The 25,012-nt window shown below is 43.5% G+C and overlaps 1 protein-coding gene across 4 annotated transcripts in view; it reads right to left on the reverse strand.

The window, feature by feature from the left end:
* dusp8a (dual specificity phosphatase 8a) overlaps positions 1-25,006 on the reverse strand; it is a 43,723-nt gene extending 18,717 nt beyond the window's left edge. Inside the window, exons 1-3 of one of the 4 annotated variants that reach the window (XM_020613754.1) lie at positions 24,745-25,006; positions 18,489-18,768; positions 7,818-7,956 (exon numbers count right to left, since the gene is read on the reverse strand). In XM_020613754.1, coding sequence (XP_020469410.1) covers positions 7,818-7,956; positions 18,489-18,578 — 229 coding nt within the window. In that variant the 5' untranslated portion in view covers positions 18,579-18,768; positions 24,745-25,006. Of the gene's footprint in view, positions 1-7,817; positions 7,957-18,341; positions 18,769-21,145; positions 21,321-24,494; positions 24,602-24,744 lie in introns of those variants that run through there. The other 3 variants (XM_020613751.1, XM_020613753.1, XM_020613752.1) reach the window with 3 other exon arrangements.
* Between the last annotated feature and the right edge of the window lie 6 nt (positions 25,007-25,012).

Genomic DNA, 25,012 nt, shown 5'->3' on the forward strand with positions numbered 1-25,012 from the left:
TGCAGAAAGGGCAGGTTGAGAGGTTAAGCGAGACAGGAGAAGAAGAAGGTGGAAAGAAGGAAGATGATGGATGGAGGAAGGGGGAGCGTGAACCTCAGGCATGTAACAATAATAAATGTGCACTCTATGATGTGCACTGTGACCAATCACAACACACCTCGAGGCGGAGAGTACTGAATATATGTCACACTGTTTACATTGCTCAACTGATCATATCAACTTGACCTCCAGCGCACAGGCTTCTACAGCAATTTATGTTCCTGCCCAGATGAAAAATGGCTTGACTTGCACACAGCACCATGTTCTGTTTAAGGACAGCAACAAAATGATGCTTTTTACACGTCTGGCAGTTTCAAGTCACATAAAATAATCATCCGTGTTCAGAGCAGGTTGAGACTTCCTGCTGGGCTCCACAAGGACAAAATAAGGAAAGACTTGCAGCTCCTAGGAGTCGCACACAGCACAGGTCAGCACAGGTCTCCCTGGATGAGCTCTCCAACTGCACACACTGTGAAATACAGTATATGCATCCATACACATGAATAAGTGTATGATCACCTACACACACACACACACACACACACACTATCACAATGAAATGAGGTTCCTTCATCTCCATATCTCTCCTCCTTCTGTTTTGTCTTTCTCTTTTTCTCACAAATGCACTCTCAAACATTGCTTCATGCGCATGAACGCACTACTTCATATGCACACATTCATGCAGCCATGCACACAAAAACACACTAACACAGTGACACAAACAGACCTCCTTATATAGCTCATTGGAATGTCTCTGTGAACGGCTGCATTGTGAGAGTTGGCCTCCCACAGTTACCTCACCTCTTCAGCTTTTTTCACATACGCGCGCACACACACACACACACACACACACACACACACACATGTGGTTGTCACTTACAGGGTCCGTACAGAAACTTACATTAATTTCCAGAAGGCTTAACCTAACCTTAACCAAAACCACTACTTGCCACTTAACCCTTACCCTAATCTGAACCAAAGCTGACACTTGCTCTAACCTTACGCCCCATGAATTTGTCTTGGGGCCAAGCCTCCAGTCCGCAGACTTCCAGTCTTCGCTAAGCAGTGTGCTCCCCGTGTTCCATTCCCATAAGTATACAGTATATAAACAAGGCCACATACACATCACCTTGTTGCATAACATCACAAACGAATGACACATAACTGACCTTTGTACCTATGTCTGTGCAGTCACACCCTAACCTGATCTCATCAAAGTCCTGGGGTACACAGCAGCTCCTGTCAGTGTAGGAATCAACATGATAACTTTTGTGATAGACAAAACTGTGTCCCAGTTGCATATGACACACAGATACTAAGTAGGATATACTCATGATCCTATGTGTCAGTTATAGAGCAAATGAATAAATCAAACTTAATTTTGGAAAGAGAAAGCAAAAAGGTTTGTTTCTTTTTCCTTTATTGCCAATGTAAACATATATATATATATTTTTTCAGCAGCGAGCACCTGGAACAACAACTGTCCATCAGCAGCACACTTAAACATGCAGTGAATTTAGGGTTCATAATGACATCCTTTTTTGTGCTTAACCGATTAGTCACGTAGCATAGCTCTGCACACTCTCTGACCCAGTGGTGTGATGCTTTAGTAATCCTGTGAAAAATACTGGCAGATGGCACTAGGAAAGATCAGGAGCAGTCTTGCACATCTGCAAACTCTACACACACATGCAATACAGATGGCTGAAATACAGACTTATAATGACCTAACTCTCTTATCTGACCCCTTTGTACCATTTTGTTGCATTTCTTTTATTTCCTAATTTATAGTTATCCATTGTTACAACACTTCAACAAAATGCGTGAGCTATGAATAAAATGCACAGTTATTTTTATTTCCACCTCTCATCCTCTTGAAACTACTATCCCACTCTTTTCATCTGCACAACATGAGTGAATGTTGTCACTTTCTTCTCCTGTTTGATTGTTCTCTTCTACTCAAACTATAATGATGGTTACATACAGTAACCCAAGCTTCTACGAGTATAAGCGTAGCCCTCTAAGGGCTGTTGCTATTTGGTTTATCCCTTGCGCATGGGCAGCCCTGAAGACATTTCTTTCGTGCCCTGTATTGGGCTGTCCCCACCCAGGTCCGCTGTGAAGGCATAAATGCCAATGTAAGCTGAGGTCGTTTCCCTATGCCAGCGCTTTTTCTTTAGGGGTAGAGACAGCAGGGCCGCCAGCTTAGAGGGCTATGCCTATACTCATAGAAGCTTGGATTGCTGTACATAACCACCGTTCTATTTCGTATAGGCTTCGCCCTCTAAGAGCTGTCGCTATTGGGATAAAAGCGCAGCTTGATGTAGTCAATGCCCTGTCAACTCACCGCCGCCCAAGAGCATCATAAACAACATCACAGCTTGCCTATATATCCCGCAATAGCAGCCCAAGTACAACATCCTCTCTCCTGCAGCAGGCCTTGCCTGAGAAGCAGGTACAACCATGCCCCTTATAGCCAGTGTGAGAAGGCAGAATGGCCATTCTGTTTATCAGAGGAGGATAAGTGCAGGGAAGGGTGCACAGTGAGCATGTGCGCCTGACAAACGCACAGATAACAGTTGAATTGTGAGAGCAAACAGACATTAGCTACGCATAGTAACTGTCAGATGCTCGGTTGCATTGTTGTTCTTTTCCTTGAACAGAGGACAACAACAGAATAATGATGTTGGTAGCCATCCACGGTCAGGCAGGGCAGGACCGACAGCTGGGAAAAGGAGTACCATGGAGCGCACACAGGCAAAAATGCGCAGTCAGTACACACACATCAATAGCCTTTCGCTGACAGCACAGTCAAGTGAGAGGCACATTAACTGATAGCTGGCAGCTCGAACGAGTAACATATATGCAGTATCAGCGCCCAATGGCAAGTGTGCCCTCACATTTCGCATCGGGGGAGCCTCCCGATCGTGCAGAACACTTAGCACTGAGTGAGCCAGTGAAAATTTGGATGTGTCTTAAAGGTAGAAGCGAGTGAAAGGACATGGGGCAGCCCAGGAGGCTGCTGTGCAGATGTCCTCTACAGCCATCCCTCTGAAGGCAGCTCTGAAGGATGAAATAGCTCTTGTGGAGTGAGTTCTGATGCCAGGTGGAGGGTCTCTCCCAGCTGACATATATGCCTGTATGATGGCCTCACACAACCAACAGGACAGCCGCTGCTTAGTTAGGGGCTTCCCAAGAGTGTGCTCCCTGTAGTGCACAAACAGCTGCTGTGTTTGTCTGACAGCTGCCGTGCGGGCCACATAATGGGACAGTGCACACAGTGGACAGAGGGCATGAAGTTCTTTTTCTGACCCATCTCTATGTGCGGGAGGAAAGTGAGATGACTCTGGATCAAAAAGAAGATGTTATTACTGTGGTTCAGTGGGTAGAGCGGTCGTCTCCTAACCAGAGGGTTTGAGGTTCGAATCACGGCGCCTGTAGTCCAAGTATCGAAGTGTTCTTGGGCAAGACGCTGAACCCCCAAGTTGCCCCTGATGATTAGAGCCATCGGTGTGAGTTGGTGCCGCAGATGGCTGCCTTGGTTCTCTACCGGAAACAAATTCCTTGTGTGTGTAACATGCTTGGCCAAATAAAAGTGAATATTATTATTATGTTATTATTTTCAGCGCATACGCAGGGTTCAATCTCGAAACGGCTGAGCTACCATCTTCATGGATAGAGAGACACACTGGTGAGACAGAGAGCGTGCACAGATCACCCAATCGCTTAGCCGACATCAGGGCTATGAGGAGCGCTGCTTTCAGCAAAAGGTGTTTAAGAGAGGTCTGCACTATGGGCTTGAAAGGGGGTCCCCTGAGCGCTTGCAAGACCAGAGGCAGTATTGCCAGGTCTGTCTGGACGGAGGAGGGGACTGTTAGCAGGTGCCTCTTGTACCACATGGGGTCAAGGCGAAGGCGAGCAAACTGTCTCTGGAGCTTCCTCATGTGGAGGAGACCAAGAGGGACCACTATATGACTGGCCAACATCATGCCCAGTAAGCGCATCAAAGACAAAGCAGTCATCGTTGTTTTTTTTAATGATGTCAGGCAGATCATGGAGCAATGCTCCGAAGGCCAGAGGCTGACCGGCAGTGGGGGAATGCTGCTGTACCAGAGGGAGGTTGTCCATGCCAACCGATGGGTCAGTGGGAGAGCCAGCAATGGAGGAAAGCAAGCCAACAGACTCAGGCCCTTCTGCGCTGACAACACTGAGGAACTCCAGGGGGTCATCCACCAAGAGATTGTCACCACGGTTTGCCCCGCTGCCGTCATCATCAGGCTCACGTACTGTAACAGCCGAGAACACCTCCGCACGGCGCTGCTTTTCACCGCGGGGCAAGCAAGCACACAAAGGGCAAGCAGCCCTCGGGGGAGAGTGCCAGCTCGCTGTGCTCTGCGCTGAGGCAGGCCCCGCAGCTAGGGTGTGGGTCACTGGGTATGATGAAGCCCATTTTGCAGCCTGGGCACATGGTGATGGCAGTGTGGCGCTGGAGTCCAGCGTTCGATCATTTTTAGACATGACTAGGAATCGCTCTTTGGACTGCTGAAGAAAAAGAGGGAGACGATCTCAGGTCACATTGGCATTATGCCACCAAAGCGGACCTGAGTGGGAACAACCCAGTGCAGGGTGCAGGGCACAGGGCACGAAAGAAATCTCTTCAGGACTGCGCATGCATGAGGGATAAACCCAACAGCAACAGCTCTTAGAGGGCGAAGCCTATATGAAATAGAACACAAATTTCAAAAGCCAGTATCAAAACAGTTTACCCTCGCAGGCTACCACCTACTTACACTATACTAGCAGGCAATACTGTCTTTGATTTGGCTGTGCGCTATGGAATGGTGGGAAACACGCAAACTTTAAAGCCACTGGGGAGGCAGCTGGCTCCAACCAAGTGATGTTCTACTCCTCTGCAAAACACACACACACAAAGTCTGAACACTCAAAAAGGCAAGACTCATTGGCTTTGAGCTCCAACTGGGTGAGATCATGCTGTGGTAAAAATATGGCCGTCCTCAGAGGGGCATGTTTCTCACAAATGCTCTTGCACAGTTGATGAAGTAATAACACAAACACACGTGTACACAAGCAAACACATAACCCACATGAAGTGAAATGCACACGCACATGTAAACATTGTCCAACTGCCACTATCACTCATCCTGTGTGAATATACAGTATATCTCATACTAATCACAGGGTAAGAGTCTTTTGCTACTTGTCTCATTCACAAAAACAATGGCCCTATTGGGACATGGATCACTCCATGACATCATCCACATGGAGGAAGTGGTATGGTTTCTGAGCCTGAGTTATCGATCATCATTGATGAGAAACCTCAGATGAGCCACCAATTGTTTTTGGATCAATATATTCCCTGTGCCTGCACTTAGGTTGCACTTAGGTTGTGTAATACACAATATAAGCAAGCAGCTTATCTACCAGTCACTTAATTCACTATCACTTAATTCCTTAAGTTTAGTTGAAGTTTGAGTCATTAAAAATTTGCTTTAAAATATGAAAAGCATAAATCCATTTTGTGTCTCTGCGAGACAGAGCCCTGATCTCCATTTTGGCAGCAGAGAATCCTCTCCCCCTCAGGCAGCAAGCTCAGTATTTATTCATTTATTCATCATCCATCCCATTTATGGATTCTTTTCATCTATCTATCTATCTCACCCTTCCTCCTTTCACCTCCCACCCTCACTTGATTTACAGAAATGTTAATGTGTGCACTGGGCATGTGTGTGTGGTCAGCACAAGGGAGGTTCAAAACAAATCATTACATTAGATTAGATATGAAGTCACTGCAAAAATTATTAGCATCACAAATCAGAGGTTCAATAGAGGGGCCAGGAGAGAGGTGGAAAAGAGGGAAGGCAGAAGATGAAGGCATGAAAAATAGGATACGACAATTTTAAAGAAACTTAACTCAATGAGTAAAGCCATTTGAAACCAAAAAAGGTAAAGATAGAGAAAAGGAGGGTAAAAAGGAGGGCCTCAACAAAAAAACTATTTCTTTATTGTCTCTTAACGATATTCTATGAAAGATATTCCGTTTACTTATGATAATGACTAAGAAAAGCAGCAAACTTACATTTGAGAATCTGAAACTAGATAATATTAATCTACAATTAATTCATTTTTTCCTATTTTTATGTATTTGACTTTTTTTAGAAATGTATTAATGTTATAGTTTTAGCAGACCTGAGGTGGCTGGATTGTGAAGAGGCTGAGATTAACAACGGCACAACGTGATCCCTGACTTCTGTGCCAGCTCTGTGCTCACACTTTGTACCCAGCTCTAAAGCTTGTACCCCAAATACAAAGACATACCTTTTATTTTTATACTACAGGCTTCTTGCTTTTGTGGACTTTAAAGTCAAGAGTGAAGTGAAATCCACTCATATATTCAAAATAGATCATGGCTTTCAAATTAAATTATTTAAGAGGCACTGTTTAAAAGCCTGGAAACATCACCTGCCAATCATACCTGCTTGTAACTCATCATTTTTCTCATGAGAGCTCTGCTCATTCACATGATGTCATAATATATGAATGCATGCAAGCTCAAATCCACGCCTGTAAGCATGCATATGTCATATGCAACACTCTCTATTCACCCACCCACACACATGCACAAACACTGGCTGCAGGTTCCACTGACTCCAATAATACAACCACCCAAACAACAGGTAACGCCATTGGCTGAGACCTTCTGGGGAATAGTCTGCCACTGTTGTCATGGAAACAGCAGAAAAGCGGGGAGAGAAATGGAAGAAGTGTGATTCCTCTTGTCTGAAAAAACACAGCAGGAGTGGACTGTGGAGAATGATAAAGAGGGAGAGGAGGAAATCGCTGACAAGGGGGCTTTGATTAAGAAGGGTATGATGTCTGATCAAAAAAAAGCTGAGGAGGAAAATCCTGATTTTGAGGGGGAAACAGTGAGTGGGTGTGTGTCTGTGTGAGATAAAGAACCTGAGTTGTGTATGTATGTGTGTGCAGGTGTGCCCAGCATAAGCATGTGCTCTGTAAATAATGGTGTTGCTTGGGTGCTCTGAGGCAATCCTCAGCATCTATAAATGACTCATGAAAAAAACACTAATCTCCCGGCGGAGGGAGGAGAAGAACAGAGATGTGGGGATGCAGAGGCGAGAGCAGACATTTGCCTCTGCTCTCTGACTGATGCAGATTACACTCTCCTGTCTGTGCTGACACATTTGGGGCAGATTCAAGGGTTTGCTGGTGGATGTGTGTATAAAGCTGTTTTTTTAAAAGCTATAGCCACCACATTTGAGAGGCTATTAACAGTCATGCTAGGGCTCAATTATAAGTCTTAGTGTGCTTCACGGACACTATGACAGGATAATAACTGTGGTAAATAAGGCCAGAGGACTGAAGTAAAGCTTCAGCTTTATTTCAAGTCTTGCTCCAGGGAAGCGTCAGAGAGACTTTGTATCCCGGCAGTACCACTTTATAATTCCTCTTCTACATACACAGTACCTGTGAAAATCTGACAACTGCCAATTAAAATAACCTGACTGAGGAAACTCTTGTTGAGCTCATTAGTGACATCTGCTGACAAAACTGTTCAATGACACACAACTACACCAAAATCAGCAGGGGGATCAGGCCAGGTACACCAGCATGCTGCTTAATAAATGTAGAGCAATAAATGGGAAAACACCAAGAAATTTAGCCAGACATGTCCGTTCTGGTTCAAGACAAACATCTTTTGTTCACATTACAATCACCACACCCACGTGCCGGACACATACCAGTGAGCAGAGACACTTTGTGGAAGGTGCCCTCCAACTTTCCCATGAGGATGTGCACAAAGCCATCTTTGGACAGGTGCCCCGCCTCCTTGGAACTCTGGTCATATACCACCACTTCCTGCTTCCTGCCCAGCTCCACCTACATACAAGGTTAAAGAACAAAGAAGAGAAATTAAGTTTATTATTCATTACTACTATGCAAAATACCATATGTCAAGCATCTAGCACCAACAAAGAAGACTTAGTTAATATGGCATGAATTACAAGCATCTATTCTGCATATTGGACAGAGTCAATGAAAATTCATTGCACTTGGGACAAAGGAATACAGACCATGGATATATTTCACAAAAAGGCTGGTCCTGAGGAGGATCGGTTCTTGGCTGTGCTACTAGACATTATGACAGTAAGTGCAGCAATCAAACCTATGACTTCTAACGCTATGAAAGTTCCCCCACAAAGCAGACCACTGTACTGCCCTAATATACACCAGGAAGCAGCAAAAAGTCGAACACAAAAAACACAATACTGAGAGTTATGACAATAGACAGGGGCGCTGTCAGTGCCACTTACAGCAACAGTGAGCAGGATGAGCTACAGGTGACTTTAGACTAAGTTATGATGGATGGTAAAGCGTAGGATTATGAATAATGCATGACAGGGGTGTCACGAGATCTCATGCCACAAGAGCTCATGACATTAAAACGTGCTGGCTACAGTGAACGCAGTCCCCATAGAAGAGAATGGAGAGGGCTGTGTTTTTTCACGCCTTTGAACTCAGTCTGAAGTTCATGCATAGTTCATGGACAGTTATAAGGTCTGGAGAGACTCATGTGAAATCATACAGGAGAGAAACGAGTCAGTTGAGTTTGTGGCAAAACCTTTTACAGTGCTCGCATATTGTTCCTACTCAGAAAGTAGAACTGAAGTGACATTCATTACAAGATGATTAGTGAAAGCATCTCAAAATGCACCTGCATTGTTCTGCATTTTGTGACTTTCAGTCAAATAAAACACTACTTTTCCGGTCATCTATTTCTCCAGTGTAGATTTCCTAAAAACAGTGTTAAAATATCATCTCGTCGTTCTGGTTAACCCAATATCATGAAGTCATCTTATGAACTAAGCGTATCATCACACCCCTAATGCATGAAGGTTGAATGTCGCACAGAGCAACTGTGATTTTAAGGATTTTAAGATTGACCGCACAGATACTGCTGAGAGCATTGTTGTAATGGAATATAATCACAGTAAAATCATAAAAGCTGGATACTCTGTGAAGGGTGTTGGCAAGCATCAGTCTGATGCTGTTTATGTCAGACTGTGAGAAAGATAAGAGGATGTGAGCATGCGCTGGTGTGATAAAATGTGTGTTTGCATGTGCCTGCAACACACAGCAGTAGCCGGGCCCATGTTGTCAGGCAGGCTTTGGTCACATGACCATCAGGTAGCGTCTACTGCATCTATGATTCACAGCTTCACTGAATTGCCACTGGGCAGGAGAGGAGAGAGGCGAGGAGGAAGGAAAGAGAAGAGGGAGGGAAGGAGGGATAGAAAGGAGAGAGAAGAAGGAGGGAGGGAATGATAGAAAGGAGAGAGTGGGGGTAGTAATGGGGCAGGGAAAGATGGAGATCAGATTGAGAAATGCATAAGAGACAAAGAGGAAGAAATGGAAAAAGAGATGAAGAAGGAAAAACCAAAGATGGAGAGGTACAAGGATGAGCCCAGTGCATCTCTTTGTTTAGCTTGACATGCAGCACACCACGCTCATCTGAAACGTGCCAGTGAATAGCTATAGTTTACAGACAAAACTGCACTTCCTGCAAACGCTTCCCAGCCCCTTCGTCACTCAAAGGCTGACTGGCGATGACAGCTCACAGTGTACACAGCTACACAGTGTGCAGAGAGTGTGCCTTAAATGTCGGCTTACAGAGCAGCTGGAGCAGAGTGCCTTGGCAGAACAAGTATGGCGGAGATTTAGACAGGACAAGGCCAGTCTCTGAAGTCTGGGTAGGAGTCATTCTGGTCTAGTAAAGCCCAGCTTAGCTTTGCCTAGACCATGAACCACAGTGTCCCCAGTTTGCGTCTGGGACCTTTGTTGTGTATCCCTGACATTCCTGTCTATTGTACAGCAAAGACGTAAAATGCCACAAAAATCTTTATCTTGGTCAGAAACACAGATGACATGCAATACCATCTGGCCCACTGTATGCTTATGCACAAGATATAGACAATGCAGATAGGAGACATGCATGGATAAATGCAGTGCTTATTTAAAATATAAAGGGTTTACCCTATCATTTCCCGCTTTTAGTTGTCCATGGCACTCATGTATTTAGTTTTTCCTATTTACAAATTCATCAAATCTCCTTCCCCCTCCATCTATATCAATAAATTACTGGATATTTTTGGCTAATAATCCTAATGGGATCAATCTAATTTAGGAGCCTGGTCTTAATTCCTGAGGATTACAGGCCTTAAATTGTGCATACTTGCCCACACTAACACATATTCTTCAGTCTTCTCTAACAACTGCACAGTACAGAAGGTTTCACTGCTCGGGTAAAAAAACATAAAATGAGTGCTGCACTAAAAGCAGAATAGTGTTCCTGACTCTGTGGACTCTCTCTTTCAGCTGCAAAGAACCAAGCTAACATAGTTTCAATATGGTTTATCTGTATTTTTCACAAAATCCCTAGTGAATTTGGAAGATGCATTCAGTGCTTCTGCTGACAGGATGAAATTCCACCTCCTCTCACCCTCTCTGAATGTTTTCCCTGTGAGTTGAAAAGAAAAAGCCTATTAATAGCAGCCGATATTTAACAGTGTATGAATGACAGTACTAATGGTAGGATATCAGCTATACTTTAGGTTTTGTGTGAATGATAGGTTTAAGCTCCTGCTCAGTATGTGATATGCATAGAATGTGCTGCAGTGTTAGAGGTCTACAACCCAGGGGGAGTGCGGAGCTGGCTGTCAGGCTGCAGCAGCAGTACAGATCTCTCATTCCTCTGCGGCACTACAGCACTACCACTACGACCCTGACGCATGCACACTGCAGGTAAACAAGGAATGCCACTGGCAGAAAGCAAGGAAAAGGAGGTGCAGTGGATAGGAAAAAAGCAGGGGAAAAAAGAGAGGAAAAAGGGGAGAAGGAAAGGAAGCCCAAGAAGAGGACCAAAGGGAAAGCTGAGAGAGCTGAGATGGATAATAGGAAGGAGGAGGGTGCAAAGAGAGGGACAGAAGGTGGCACTGGCAGACCAAATGCTGTGATCCAGCTGCACCCAAGCTCTTTCTAAAGGATCTGAAGGCTGGCATCACAGCAGTACACAAACAAGGAGTGGTCACAGGAAAAAAGGATATTTTCATATTTGCAGAGAAACACAGCAAGAAAGAGAGAAATTGATTGCAAAGGAAAGCTAGAGAATGTGGGAAGAAAGGCAGTGTCCATTGTGTCAATTATGTGAACTGAGAAAAAAAGAGAACATGTTTGTGTGAAAGACAAAAAAAATAAGGTGTTGTGCAAGAGACAGAAGTCTTTGCCTGTTTCTAAGTGACCTTGTGTTGTAAAATATGAAATGAGAGGGCGGGAAAAACGAGGTCTGACACTAGACTGAGTTAAAGCTTGGCCTTACTGTCAAACACTGAAAATGCGTGACACTGGCATACAGCAAAACATGGTTTACCCTGACCTCAGCATCGCAACTGAATACCGACAAGGATAGTGTGGAGCAGACACACATGTGTGTGTGTGTGTGAACTGGCCTGTGACACAGCATCAGCACAAACAGTCTAAAAACTTCCCCATATCCCTGAAGCGCATTGTGGCTCTTCTCTGTCTTGGACACCCCACAGAAAACAAGTCGACCGCAGCACAAACAGTGTTTTAGCTCTGACTGTCAGTATAAACCTGTATGGAGCTGGAGAGAGGTCACAGGAAAATAAATAAAGGTGTCAAAATCTAGTTTTTTAACAAGGGCATAAGATGGCAGTGTGTGCAAGAGTCAGACACTGTGCCCTTATATCAATCAACAACTCTACATATCACGCATTCACTTCTCTTGTTTGAATTGTAGACACATTCATAGCCTGCTTATTATGTCAATCTGGCTACAAAATGGCTTTAAATTGGGTCACTCACATAACATACACCACCTGCCACTATATACAGTGCATTACAGCACACACTGACAGAGGACCTGCTGCAACTGGCAGGGACCTCTCCTAGCAGCTGATCTACCACTTTAAGACTCAACCACTCAGGGTGCAACATATACCACTTATCGCTGTAAAGACACCACCAAGAGGCCTGATGATGACATTCACTGGCAGCTGCCACTGCCATATATGCTTTTGTGGGTGTCATGTGTATGTCACAGAGTTCTTCCACTTCTGCTCTTATGAGAACCAAATACAAAATAGTTTAGAGAAGTAACAAGTTAAGGTTAAAGATTTAGGTTTGTGTCGAGAACTGGCGTTATGTTGATGATTTAAGTTAAGTTTGTCAGTTAGGGAATGAATGTCATCAGTTAGAAGTCCTTCAATTATTTACAGAATTACCACCGTGCGTGTGTGACTGTGTGTTTCAGATCATGAGCAGAGCCAGGGAGTGGCCAGGGGTGGCACTGGCCACCACCACAATCTGATTGGCCACCCCTGCCAGACACAAAATGGGATGCTTGTCAGTTTTAATGAATGAAAAACAATGCCAAACTGTTGTCTTAAATACAACTACATTTTCCTGGTGCTTTATAGCACATATTGGTCAAATTAACTTTATTTTATATCATGCATGTAGTAAGATATTTGCATTCATTTCTCCGATTGTGTAGTACTTCGCATGATTCGCCTCAGTAGTTTGGGGGGTGGACCACTGTGCAGCGGCGATGCCCCTGGCCACGAGGGAACAAGGAGTGCAGCCAAAGTTAGCTAAAGACAGTGCTATGTGCAATTTATACACAAAAACAATTGGATTCTTAATGTATTGTTTATCATTTCATAAAAACTAGGGGTTTTAATGTACTTCTTACATGTATTTCAAATGTGCCACCCCTCTCTGAGTCTGTGCCCCAGCCTGACCACCCCCTCCATAATTTTCTAGAACCACCTCTGTTTCAGATGTGAAGATGTGGCAGGGTGATGAAAGCCTGTGATGCTTCTGTGCATGTACAGCGTGACATCACCACTGATCAGTTCAAAGGTGTGGTCACCTGATGTGGTTACACCCTCATGCAGCTGAATGTCACAGGACCTTGAACTCAAACTCACAGAGGCCCCATACAGATTACACATTCCTGTATACATTTACTGTACATACAAGTATACGATTTCTCGGTCTCTCTCAGACACACAGATGAAACTGTTGTCTGTAAAGAGAAAATGCAGGCTGTCAATCCATGTTATTTCTGTATATGACACATTTCACATCTCCATATTATGTATTTTATGAATCATTAGCTCTGTCTTTCTTGTGCAACCATGAAAAAAAATAATTTTCCATAAATGTTACTTTTTACAGCAGTGTGAGGTGGATGATGTCTGAGACTATATCCAGCATATGAGTGTGTGTCTATGTCAAACAGCAGGATCCTTAAAGCAAACAATGATTCATATCATGACCTCAACAAATTAAACACATGACATATGTGGCTCAGTTGAAAAACTTCGGCCGGCAACAGACTCTTTGTCTGGACTTGGCAAAAGGAAAAATGTGAATGAAACATAAAAAAATTCCCAGAGTTTACCCTCTGGGTAATAATCCACGCGGTGAGTCATCAGCCAAATTCTCAGTTCTGCTGCTAATGTCAAGGCAGATGACACATGAAAAACATGCTGCCCTTCATTTGGAAATACTGTGCTGCATTTACTGGAAACACCTGTGTTCAGAACGATACTATTATGAAAAGTGCATGGCATCTGAGTGACACTTAAATAATCACCAAAATCTCTTTGTCTTTGTTTACTGTCGCTCCACACAATCTTGGGAATAATTACCCTTGTTTCTTAAAAACTGTCTATACATTTCTCACGTTGCGTCATTTCAGCCAGACTCCCTTTGCAGGAGCGATAAACACAGCATCTGGTGTGTCATCATATGAACTGATGGAGATCTTCTTCAGTGCCTAAATATATTAGCTAGTCACATGCTGCTTCCCCCAGAGCTCGGCAGGAGAGTGCTCAGCCTGTTGTACTAACTAAAATGACAATATCACAGAGCCATCACCTGGCTCTCTCTGTTGTTATGCTGCCATTATACCAAACAACAGTGAAGGGGCTACATGAAGACATACACGTACTGTAATTACAGTACAGGTGTAGGACTTTACTGTAATCAAGAACACAAAGAATTCGATGTGTAAGTGCAATTCATTGGTTACAAAGGTGTCACAACAGGGAAAGCATTAGGATCATGATTGCAATGTAATTATTTTTGCAATCTATTGATCTTTTGATTATTTTTTCAATTAATCTTTTGGTTTTCAAAGTAACACAAAATAAATTTATTAAAAGCCTCCATCACAATTTCCCTGAGCCAGGGTTGTTGTCTTCAAACTGCTTTTATGGTTCATCCAACCAACACTACAGAATTCAAAAGTATATATTGTTTACATTTTTACTTTGATTAAACAAAGGCAAGAAGCTTGGCACCCCTTTTGAAGAGCTGTAAACCAAAAGCTTGTTACCAGATAAATCTCCTAAATCATTGTTTGCTTTTCAAACATTGCTGACAATTACTTTTCTGTTATCTCACTGATTAAGTGACTAACTGTTTCAAAGTCACATCACTGTGATTAACTTATCTCACTCAGTTAATCCTTTCAGTCAGTAGCCAAAAGCATCAGTCCCCAACTAGGAAATAAGGATTCACCAAGTCAACCTTTTCTTTCCCAGTACTGATTCCAGCATTGGACAGATTCCTGATCCAACACACTTACTCTTTTTTTTCCCAAATTCAAAATCTGTATACTACATGGCATGGAAGTAACTGTACAGTATTTTGAATTTGTTAGCAGAAACACTGCATTTTTAAAAGTCCGGGTCATTTATTTAGATCAGTATGACCTTTTTTTGAGTTGATTTTTGAGTTTTAAAAGACGTTTGTGGGTATAAACAATTACATTCGGTCACATTCCGGCATGTGACAGTGTGTAAGAGTAACGTCTGTCTCTATAAGCTGGCTGCTTTATCCTCTGAGTCCCATTCATCCCAGGTCTGGCCTCCATGCTTCCTCAGGCTGACTGCTGGTAGTGAAAACCTCTGGTCCATCTGTCAGGCCTGCCTGGCTGGCTGTGTCCCCATCACAGCAGTAGCGATTAGACAGGCTTAAGCCAAGAAACCAGCCGTCTGCCCTCCAGCCTGTCAGAAAAGGCACAAGGAAGGCCCATTCCTGACTAGGCCTAAGCCACCTCACTATCCAGACCTGGTCCAAGCCCAGCTAAATTACTGTATCAAGCTCTCTCCAACCTACATTAATAAAGAGCGGTAATAGAAAGGTTAAGAAGAAATGGGATGTGAAGGGGAGAAGAAAGAGGACACCATTTTGATCAGTGCTATGCTGGGCAACGATGCTCATTCAGCTCAGTTAACTGAAGCATTGGGAGCTTGTATGAAGGAGGGTGAGTGCAGTGCCTTGGGGGATGCAGGCTATTAGTGCTCAATGGGATGTGAGGTGGGAGGCAGCCGGGGAGGCAGAGGCAGCAGCCCATCCATGAATACCCTCAGTGCTGCTCTCCTGCTTCCTGCATTCACTTCCCCAACAAAGAGCCACAATTGTGTCCTTTGCTGTCTTGGCTGGCTGAGGCGGCTCCGGGCAATGCTCAGAGCCATGTGGGGGGTAGAGAGGATGGTGTGTGTGTGTGTGTGTGTGGGGGGTTAGCTGGTTTTAACACCACACAGCCAGTCTACACGTGCCCAGCCTGCGGCCGCCAGTGGCCACATGGAAGGGATGATGTCATGCTTAGCCAATAACAAAAGAGTCTGGGTTTGTCAGGCCCTCCTTTCTCACCCAGCTAGTTCCAGCTTTATCCAGCCTAGCATTAATCGCAAGCTTTATCCTCTTTACTGGGGGTAGGGAATGGATAAAAACAAACCAGCCAGGGAGAGGAAGAGGAGAGGAAAAAAGAATAAACAGTGAAATAACAGGCGGTGGTGGGAAGCTGCAGGGTATGGCTGTGGGAGACAGACAGACAGAGCTGTCATGACACTGAAAGTGAGAGAAATCAGGGAGTAGTATGGCTACACGGGGTGTCACAGTACAAGATCTGCCAACCACAGGGCCCCAACAGAGAGATGGACACAACAGACCCAGCACAGAACCACACCAAAGCTGAAACATTAAGTCTGATTAGATCTGAAACCTTTCACACTTCACAGCTCTCAGGATCCATCTTTTTTTCAACCCGCTCCAGACTTTTTTCGTCATAAATCTTCAGGCTGCAAGGGCAGGTCACGCATCATCACAACACACAGTAAAACCATTATCTGAGCAAAACGGATCTTTTGTCAAGATGAGTCACACATTCTGTGTGGCCTTCAGGCTTAGCAGCCTCTTTTGAATGAAGATGCATGTAATCCAGGTTGGCAGAATGCACTAGACAAGAGGTGTTACACAAGATCCTTGTCCGCTTAATAGTAGAACATTTTGGGTAAGAGGAAGGGCATGTGGGCTTGACTGCCAGAAGCCACTGCAAAAAAAACTGAATTCAAACTGATTAAAATAATGTTGAGAAATAGTAGGTGCATGGGGACTCTCAATGTAGCAGCTATACACTTCTAGGCTATTACAACACTACACTATTACCTGATCCTCATCTGATGTGAGAAATTAACAACATGCCACAGTTCTCCCCATTTTACCATCTGACCATATGGAAAATGTCAGCCATCTACAGTACAAGCATTAATATACAGGAGCTGCAAAGCCATAATATGAAGCAACAGCATATAATTATTTGCCCTTTGGTGGCCAGGGTGTGTACGGTAAGATACACAAAGTCAGTTTGTCAGTTTCAACAGCAGCTATAAGGGATAAAACTGGATCAGATCATAAATCACCTTCATAAGTAGGTTCCACAGAACAAGATGCACAACAGGTGAGACACTCTGACCTGCTCCTGCCAACAAAAGCAATAGCACGTTATTTACTGCCATTTAAAATGGAGTCACACCTGAGAAAAAAAATTTCAGTCATCTGTCATGCATCATCAGCTGCTTTGAATCAGCAACTTACTGTGTTGGGCATCCCATGGATAAAAGGTACATAAACACCTAAAAATTATATATGGAGAATGAGTGTAGCCAGGAAGAGGAATTTCATTTGCCAGCTCGGCAGCTTTGTTGTGTTCTCACCACGTATAAAACAGTTTGGTGATGTGCGGACAGACAAACTACACAAGGGCACAAAACAAATTCCACTCATGAAACGCACAGACTTCACTCGCTTCCCTGCTCAGTGTTCCCCTCTCAGAGGTCCTTCAGTTTCTCACAGAGACTAAAAATACAGGAGTCAGCGTGCCACGGGTGGACAGGCCATGGAAAAAAAGGCTGTCATATTCAGAGGAGAAGTCATGGAAAACAGGAGGATCCAATTTCAGGGCCACTGATAAGCAACAAACCTTCAGTAAACCCGCCTCCCTGCCAAATATAGCATCCACTAATGTGGTGCAGGCATGGGCTAGCACAGCAGAGCCCAGTCCAGAACCCCAGGGTCAGGCTGCTGAGAAACCCATGGAGATTTCAGTGTTTTGCTTAAGGACACCTCACACACTGGGGTGAACACCGACACTGCAACTCCATCTGAGATCTCTAAATCAGTTAAGGTCTTAATAGAATTTCTCGCTGCATTCACTGTAAAATATATGCACGCAACAAACAGCACTGCTTTAAGACAACATCAAACACTTTAGCCCTTGAGCAGTGAGTAGAGCCACACACTTACTGTAACTTCACAGTATGTTCAGTTAAACAGAGAATTCTGCAACAGGATATTTTGTCACAGCAGTCCCTGCTGCATTCATATTTTCCATTCCTTTACTGATTATGCTGCTTGCCCCAGTGCACTGCACTTAAAATGCATCAATTTTAATTCCTCCCCTTCTTTTGCAAGATGATTCATAAGGCTTGTCTTGCAACATCTTGTGCATTTTTAAAGTCAAATAACCGTCTTTTAACTGGGTTTTGCTGGTCTGTGAATGAGGGAAATAAAGGAAAGAAAAATCTTGACTGGAGAGTTTTGATGCTAAATCCAGAAATTCCATATAACTTTGAATGTGTGTTAATTATATCAAACTGGGTTAATATTTAATTTGGCAACATTCCATTCATATATTTATTAATACTCATTTTGTGCACACCTTCCACAAAACCAGTTCTGAAACCAGCCTGTATCAAAGCAAAGGTGGAGGCCTGACACACAAACACCAGGAATACAGTCTGGCATTGAAGAGGAAAGGCTGTCTAATCACTGGCATCACTTCCTACCACCTAGAAAGCATCAACTGTCAGACAGGCTGAGCTTTAACTCACCTTCACCTTGCCATTGGGTTGCAGCAGCTCAGTGACAGAGACCTTGTCCTGCTGCAGTCGCCTCTTCACCAGCTTGGAGCAGCAAACGTTGACTGCACCTTGTACATGTAAAGCATTGTACTCAGAAAACGTCCTGCTGTCAATTACCAGCAAGCGGCCTGTTCCTCTCTGGATGAGGCTCGCCAGGCGCTTGATGTCCATGGCGCTTCGCTTAGTTGGCCCTTTCTCCCCTGCCATGATAACGGAGGGCCTGAGTGGTAACCCTTGGGTCACAGATGTGGGCGTAGTTAGGGATGGGATGGGAAGGAAGAAGGGAAAATGAGAAAGGGAAAGGTGGTGGAAGAGATGGGGAGGAGGAGGAGGAGGAGGAGGTGATGTCAGTGGAGGAGGGCTACCACTGGTGCAGGCCCTGAGAGATCCATGGTGCCTGAAGAAAGAAGAGATAAAGGAAATTTCACCAGTTAAAATACAATCACAGGTAAGCACAGTATTCTGCTTGGCATTCAGTGGATTACTGCAAAGCTGCACTGTAATTGGCCACCTGTGACATTCAAAATGGACACTGTCACTTTGGAGATGCTGATGACCACATACTGTAGTTAAAGATCAGACAGCCCCTCTGATTTTGAGTTTCAGTCCAGTCATGCCAAAGTAAAGAATAAAATAATTCAACCCTGCTGCTGGATTCATTCTGCATAAATCTCCAAACCTATAGTGCACAATGTATTTTTGTGCAGCAAATTTTACCTTTGAGCACCTTGAATATTAAAATATCAAAATTATTTAGAGACTTAAAAGCCACCTGGACCATCCAGTAGGATTTATCAGTCCTGAGATCTGAAGGAATGTCACACATCCAAATACAAATCTAAAGACTTAAGTTAGACATGCACAACAATAAAACTGTGTGTGTGTGAAGATTGGATGTTGTTGATTGAGGATCTCTTGTGAGGTAGCTCATGAAACAGGAAACTGAGAGCGTGAGATAAATTAAGCCAGGGGAATTCGGCAAGCAGGTCTGGACACAGACGAATGGCCTGTGTGACATCCTGTGTGTATGTGTGTGTGTGTGTGTGTGTGTGTGTGTGCGCGTATATTGCAGACAGCTGTTTGTAAACTTAATGAACTTACTCCTCCTATCTATCACTACTAATAACCCTGATCTCCTCTGCTCACATTCACCACTGCAACTATAGATTTAACATGACACACACACACACACACACACACACAGACAGGCAACCATTTATTAGGGTTGAATGATTAATGAATGAGTGTATGTGAGAAAAGTGAGCTAGGTAATGCATGACGACTACAAAAATTGCATGACATCTGAGAGAACATATAAATGAAAGTCCTTTATAGGCTGAAGACTGTTTTACTGGTCAATCAGGTGTCATGCCACAAGTGAGGAGGTCAGAATGTGAATGGAGTCGTGTTGTTTTATTCATTTCCAGGCACCTGGTGTCATGAAAAATTAATAGGCCTCCTCTAATTTACTCCAAACCCTAAATAGAAGTTTAAACCTCGGTTGAAAAGGGAAAGTAAGAAAGAGAGGTACTGCAGAAACAAAGAGTGAAGGGAGAAAGTGAAAAGCTAACAACACACAGGCCTTGGCATAATTTAAAAGTAGCAAACAAAGAAAGGAGAGCAGACAATGGCAAAATAGCAAACAAAAAATGTCATGCTATGATACAGTATGTTTTATAGGCTAGAAGAAGAAGAAAACAGAAGAGAACTGTCTATATGGCGCAGGAAATGAAAACCCATTTTTCACACCAGAAGAGTGGTGAGAAGGTGGGTGACAAAACGGAGGCAGAGAGAGAGATGTGGAGAAGCTGTGTCTCAATCAGTTACTGTCTTGGGAAGACATCCAGCAATTCTGCTCTGCAACTTTTCACCTCTGTTCTGACACCTCCAACACGCAAGAAGGGGAGAGCAAGAGAGGAGGGGGACGAATCAGCAAAGGATGTTATTCAGTGAGGATCTCTCAAGCCTAGCAACTCAGTCAGCTCAAGGAAAGGGAGAGGTCAAATGTGAACTTGGAGAGCAGATGAACAAGATAGAGAAAGACAAGGAAGAAGCTGAAAGACAGAAAAAGGGCAAAGAGATAAACTGCCTTTCTAGACAGACTATGGATGTGGAGCTGATAATGGCGTAGCATGAGATGTGATGAATGGATTGCAGTGGCATTCAAAACAGCAAGGGCCATACCTCCACGTCATTTTCTGTAACATACACTGGATCTCCTACAGGCTGCTGGCTGAGCCTGAACATAGATATACACATGCTGTTGCTGCCTGGCAACCCGCCTGATGCAAGAGCAGCAGCACAGGAACATGGCAGAAAATCTAAATAGACAGTAGCAACTGCCTGCGCTGTAGAAACAGAGCCAAACCACTGCTGTTTCAGAAAGGCTACAGTAAAGGCATGGGTATGCAAAAGACACATAACTAATCATAATACAGATAAATAGTTAAGTCAGTCAATAAAGACTGAAGGTTGTGCACACAGTACAAAGCACAAACTGCATCTTATACTGTATGCTAAAAAGCAACACAGCAAAACAAATATAATCCGGATATTCTAATCTAATCTGCCTGTTTGTGTTATATTAGTGACTGAATTAATGGCTTGAGCAAAGTACAAGTTAGTGACCTGTGACCTACAGCACATGCGTATATGAAGATTTCCCCGCTTGTCCCGTGATGTGAACCCCGGCGGTCATACTGCAGATGTCCTCTGCTAACACAAACAGCCCCTGTGCCACACTGCGACCTACCCCATCACCTGTTATGCCTTACCTTATATGGCGTGGAGCCACTTAGCCAAGCGGCTAACATGCAGCTTCTAGGGGTATGAATCTCTCTTTTTTTGCTGCTGAGCATAACATCTGACGCCGCATTATGTCTAATGGTGACTGCTCTCCCACCCGCCCAGCCTCCTGCACTTTTTCTCTCTGAATCCCTCCTTCCTTCTCTATCACTCTCTTTCTCGCAGTGAACGAGGATGGGGAGGGGAGAAGTGTGCAGGTTTACATGTGTGGTGGTAGTGACGGGGGAGACTGGTGTTCTGCATCTTTCAACGAGGTAACATCGTTCTCTGCGGGCTCTGTTTGTGTAGACAAGAAGGAGAATGAAGAGAGGAGATAAAAGGAGAAAGTGAAGGAAACGGAGAAAAACGGCAATGATCAAAATATGGAGAGAGAAATAAGATGACAAAGAAAGGGAGCACAAACCTCCAAGATGATGACAAAGAAAGGGAGCACAAACCTCAGCTTGCCTACTTAGCATAACATCCTCAACATATCCCCTTATGCAAAACCACCTAACTTCCTCCATCTTGTATCAAACAGGAATAATAAGGAGCAAAAACAAACAAGCTCCTCGAACTAAAATAGGCAGTAGCCAGAAGCTTGTTGTGAGTCTTCGGGCTGAACAGGGGAAAACAAGCCGTGAAGAGAGAGAGCAGAGAGACAGTGTGTACAGGACTGGAGCAGATTCTGCTGTTGCCATAGAAACAGCCTGGTTGGGGTGATCATGGGATGCTACTGGTGCTGATGCTGCATGAGGATGCTGGGGGGCGGGGGCTAAAAGGGACAGTGGTACACACACTCTACACCAACGTATTATTATTATTAACTAACAGATGATGAGATTTCACAGTGAAGTTGTTGATTAAAAATATTTGTTTTCTGCTGTATGCTCTGACCAACTCTACTCTAGTCAGAGACAACAAATTTAGCATCACTTTTAGCCAGCTGGAAAACTACATCCTCCTGACTTCTCTTCCAAAAAGCTATTCCATGTGCAGACAAGTGATCAAAAGAGCTAGACAGACAAGGATGTGCATCTTCCCCGTGTTGAGATAGTGTAGTTACACTTTCACTACTGACTGAAGGCAGAAAAACCAGATCGACTGGTTTATTTTGAAGAATTTTTTTCTATTATCTTTGTGGGGAGTTTTAATATCTGAATTTATCTGCAGTGTCTCAAAAGTACTCAGACATTTACCTGTGTGTCAGTGAACGCATGAGAACCATGACTGCTGAGAAAACTAGGTAAAACTGTACAATAAGCATATTACAATCCAAGCATAACCTCATGTATCCTCTGACTGTGATCCACTAAACCTAATCATTTTTAATCACTGACGTTTTAAAGACTAGCTGGAAAAAAAAACTATTATTCAAAAAAGTATTAAACAGCTGAATTACTAATCAAACATATTTATTTATAGCTATAGAGGTTTGTGTTTTGAAAAATGACTGCCATACCTTCTAACTACAGGGCAAAGAGGAAATCCCAGAGCTACAGCCACTTCCTCCTGCTTGTCAACTAAAATACTGCCACACAAATCATCTACAGACTTTACTGTTCTGCTCTTTACAGCTGATAACAAAAGGCTGGGCTTCTTTGTAATACATGAATGAAATAAAGTCAAGGAAGTTGTTTCCATAAAACAGATAATCCCCACAGCATGATAGGGCAGCTCAATGATGCCATATCAGACATCAGAGACAGAGGCAAACACAAAGAGAGCAACCGGAGGGCAAGCAGCACTGATGTAATATCATCCAGGTTTTTCATTAACCCCCTGCATAATGTCACCTGTGGCCACAGCCTTGAGCAGGCTGATATAAAGCTGCCTCTTACTTTCAGACAATGAGAGACATGTGTTGCTTGTTTAGACCACAAATAATGACATCACCAGAGCATCTCGTGCCTTTTACTCTCGGGCACAGTGTCTCTCATGCACTAAAGGTTTCCTTTTTTGAGAGTGTATGTCATCATAAGTAAACACAACAAGGCACTGCACAGGTACTCAAGACAACACCATGAACATGGGGCAACGTGGCTTGTAATTTACACTGGAGAATTTGGTAAAAATAAATAAGGTATGCTACCAGGCCTTCAAAACACTATTTGATTTTACTTAAGGAGTCTGAGAAGATTATGTCCAACAGTTTTTAATACATTCGCTGAATTTTAAGACAAATGAGCTGATTTTTATTTGGAACCAAACAAGTATCAGTGTATAGCTCAGCTTGCATCATGATCACTCACTTTGTTAAGTGGTTTTTCAACTATTTAATTATCGGCTTGGTCTGTAAAATGTAAGAAAATTGTGAAAAATGATTATCACAATTTTTGTACAAATAACAGTACCCAAATATATTAGGTTTCCTATCACATAAATCAAAGGAAAGCAGCAAATCCTGGACTAGAGATTTTGCAATTATGCAATTGTATTTTCTTCAAAAACAATATTCAAAAATAGTTATCAAAAATAATAGCAAATTCCTTTTCTGTCAGTAGACTAACTGATTAATTGCTTCAGCTCTACATAAGTGTTTTGATTCCAGGATTAAAAGTTACAATGATTTAAAATAAATAAAATATTTCTCGAAAAACAGGTAGCCTACATCTACTGCATTTCGTTGACAGAAATATGTGAGCAGATGGGTGTAAATAATAAATGTGTTCATTACAAGGTGTTGTTACAGTGATCATGTAATTGTGAAAAATCAATTCCACATTGGCCCTGGTGGAGCAGGAGCACCATCATGCTGTAAACAACATAACCAGGTATAAAGCTTTCTGGTGTCCTCTAATCAATACTCTCCCAGTGCGGCTGCTCTAATCGCGGGGGCATATAACAAAGGGGGGCTACCCCGGACTCCGCCACAACCCATAACAATAATTACAAAATGGCTAGAAAAAAATAGGTCTATACGACATCAAATACACGGTATAGTCTATTTATTTATAGCCAAGTGTAAACTGCAGAGCTTCGGAATGTGCGACAAATAAAGAGATGGGCCGCACAAAGAAACAGATTGGACGCTGTGGCCTGTTTGATAACCTTTACATCAGTGATGGAGGGTGAGCGACCATACTGTAGTGCACTACAACAAATCGACCTAGATCAGACATTAGGATAGAACAAAATGCGGCTACACACGTCAAGCAGGAAAACGTTAAACTACACGTTTATAGAAAGGTTCACTGAGCGATGTGATACCTGCCCTGTGTTGTTATGACGTGTGGATATGTCCGCATACGAAAATGAACCACTCCATTGATAAGACAGGCTGATGATCAAAGACAGCAGCGCGCAAATTAAAATAGAAAATAAACGTATTCCCCCTACCTCAGGACGATCAGAGGGGAAGCGATCAGGTGTTTGTCAAAATACAAGAAATAATTACTTCAACCTAGATGGGTATAATTTCCATTATAATACGGGCGCGCACTACAAGGAGAGAGCGCGTGCTTACAGAGTCGCTGCAGCAGCAGCGGGGGGCACGAGCACAGAAAGCTAGCTCTGCGGGCAGCCACGCAGTTGATAACATTAAGTTTCATTTCTAGCAAATGATGCACACATAGCTACAAACACTCACCTCGGGCTCCGCGCGGCTGCTGTGTGTTTTTCAACTGGCCTCCATGCGTGACAGCGGCGGTGTCTTCATGGGGCTGGCCGGTGTTTACCTGGCGGTGGCGGAGCACGGTACAGCTGACAGAGAATGACAGGAACAAACGAGACATGAAAGCGCGATGAGGGGCTACAAACGGCTCCCAAAGCCGTTTAACTGACCAGAAAACCGGGATGGTTAGATTGGCTCTGCTAGTCTTGGTAAAACCTAAAACAGGTAGTGTGTATGTTGTTGA

This window comes from Monopterus albus, unplaced genomic scaffold (genome assembly GCF_001952655.1).
Source record: "Monopterus albus unplaced genomic scaffold, M_albus_1.0 scaffold138.1, whole genome shotgun sequence".
NCBI classification, from domain to species: Eukaryota; Metazoa; Chordata; class Actinopteri; order Synbranchiformes; family Synbranchidae; genus Monopterus; species Monopterus albus.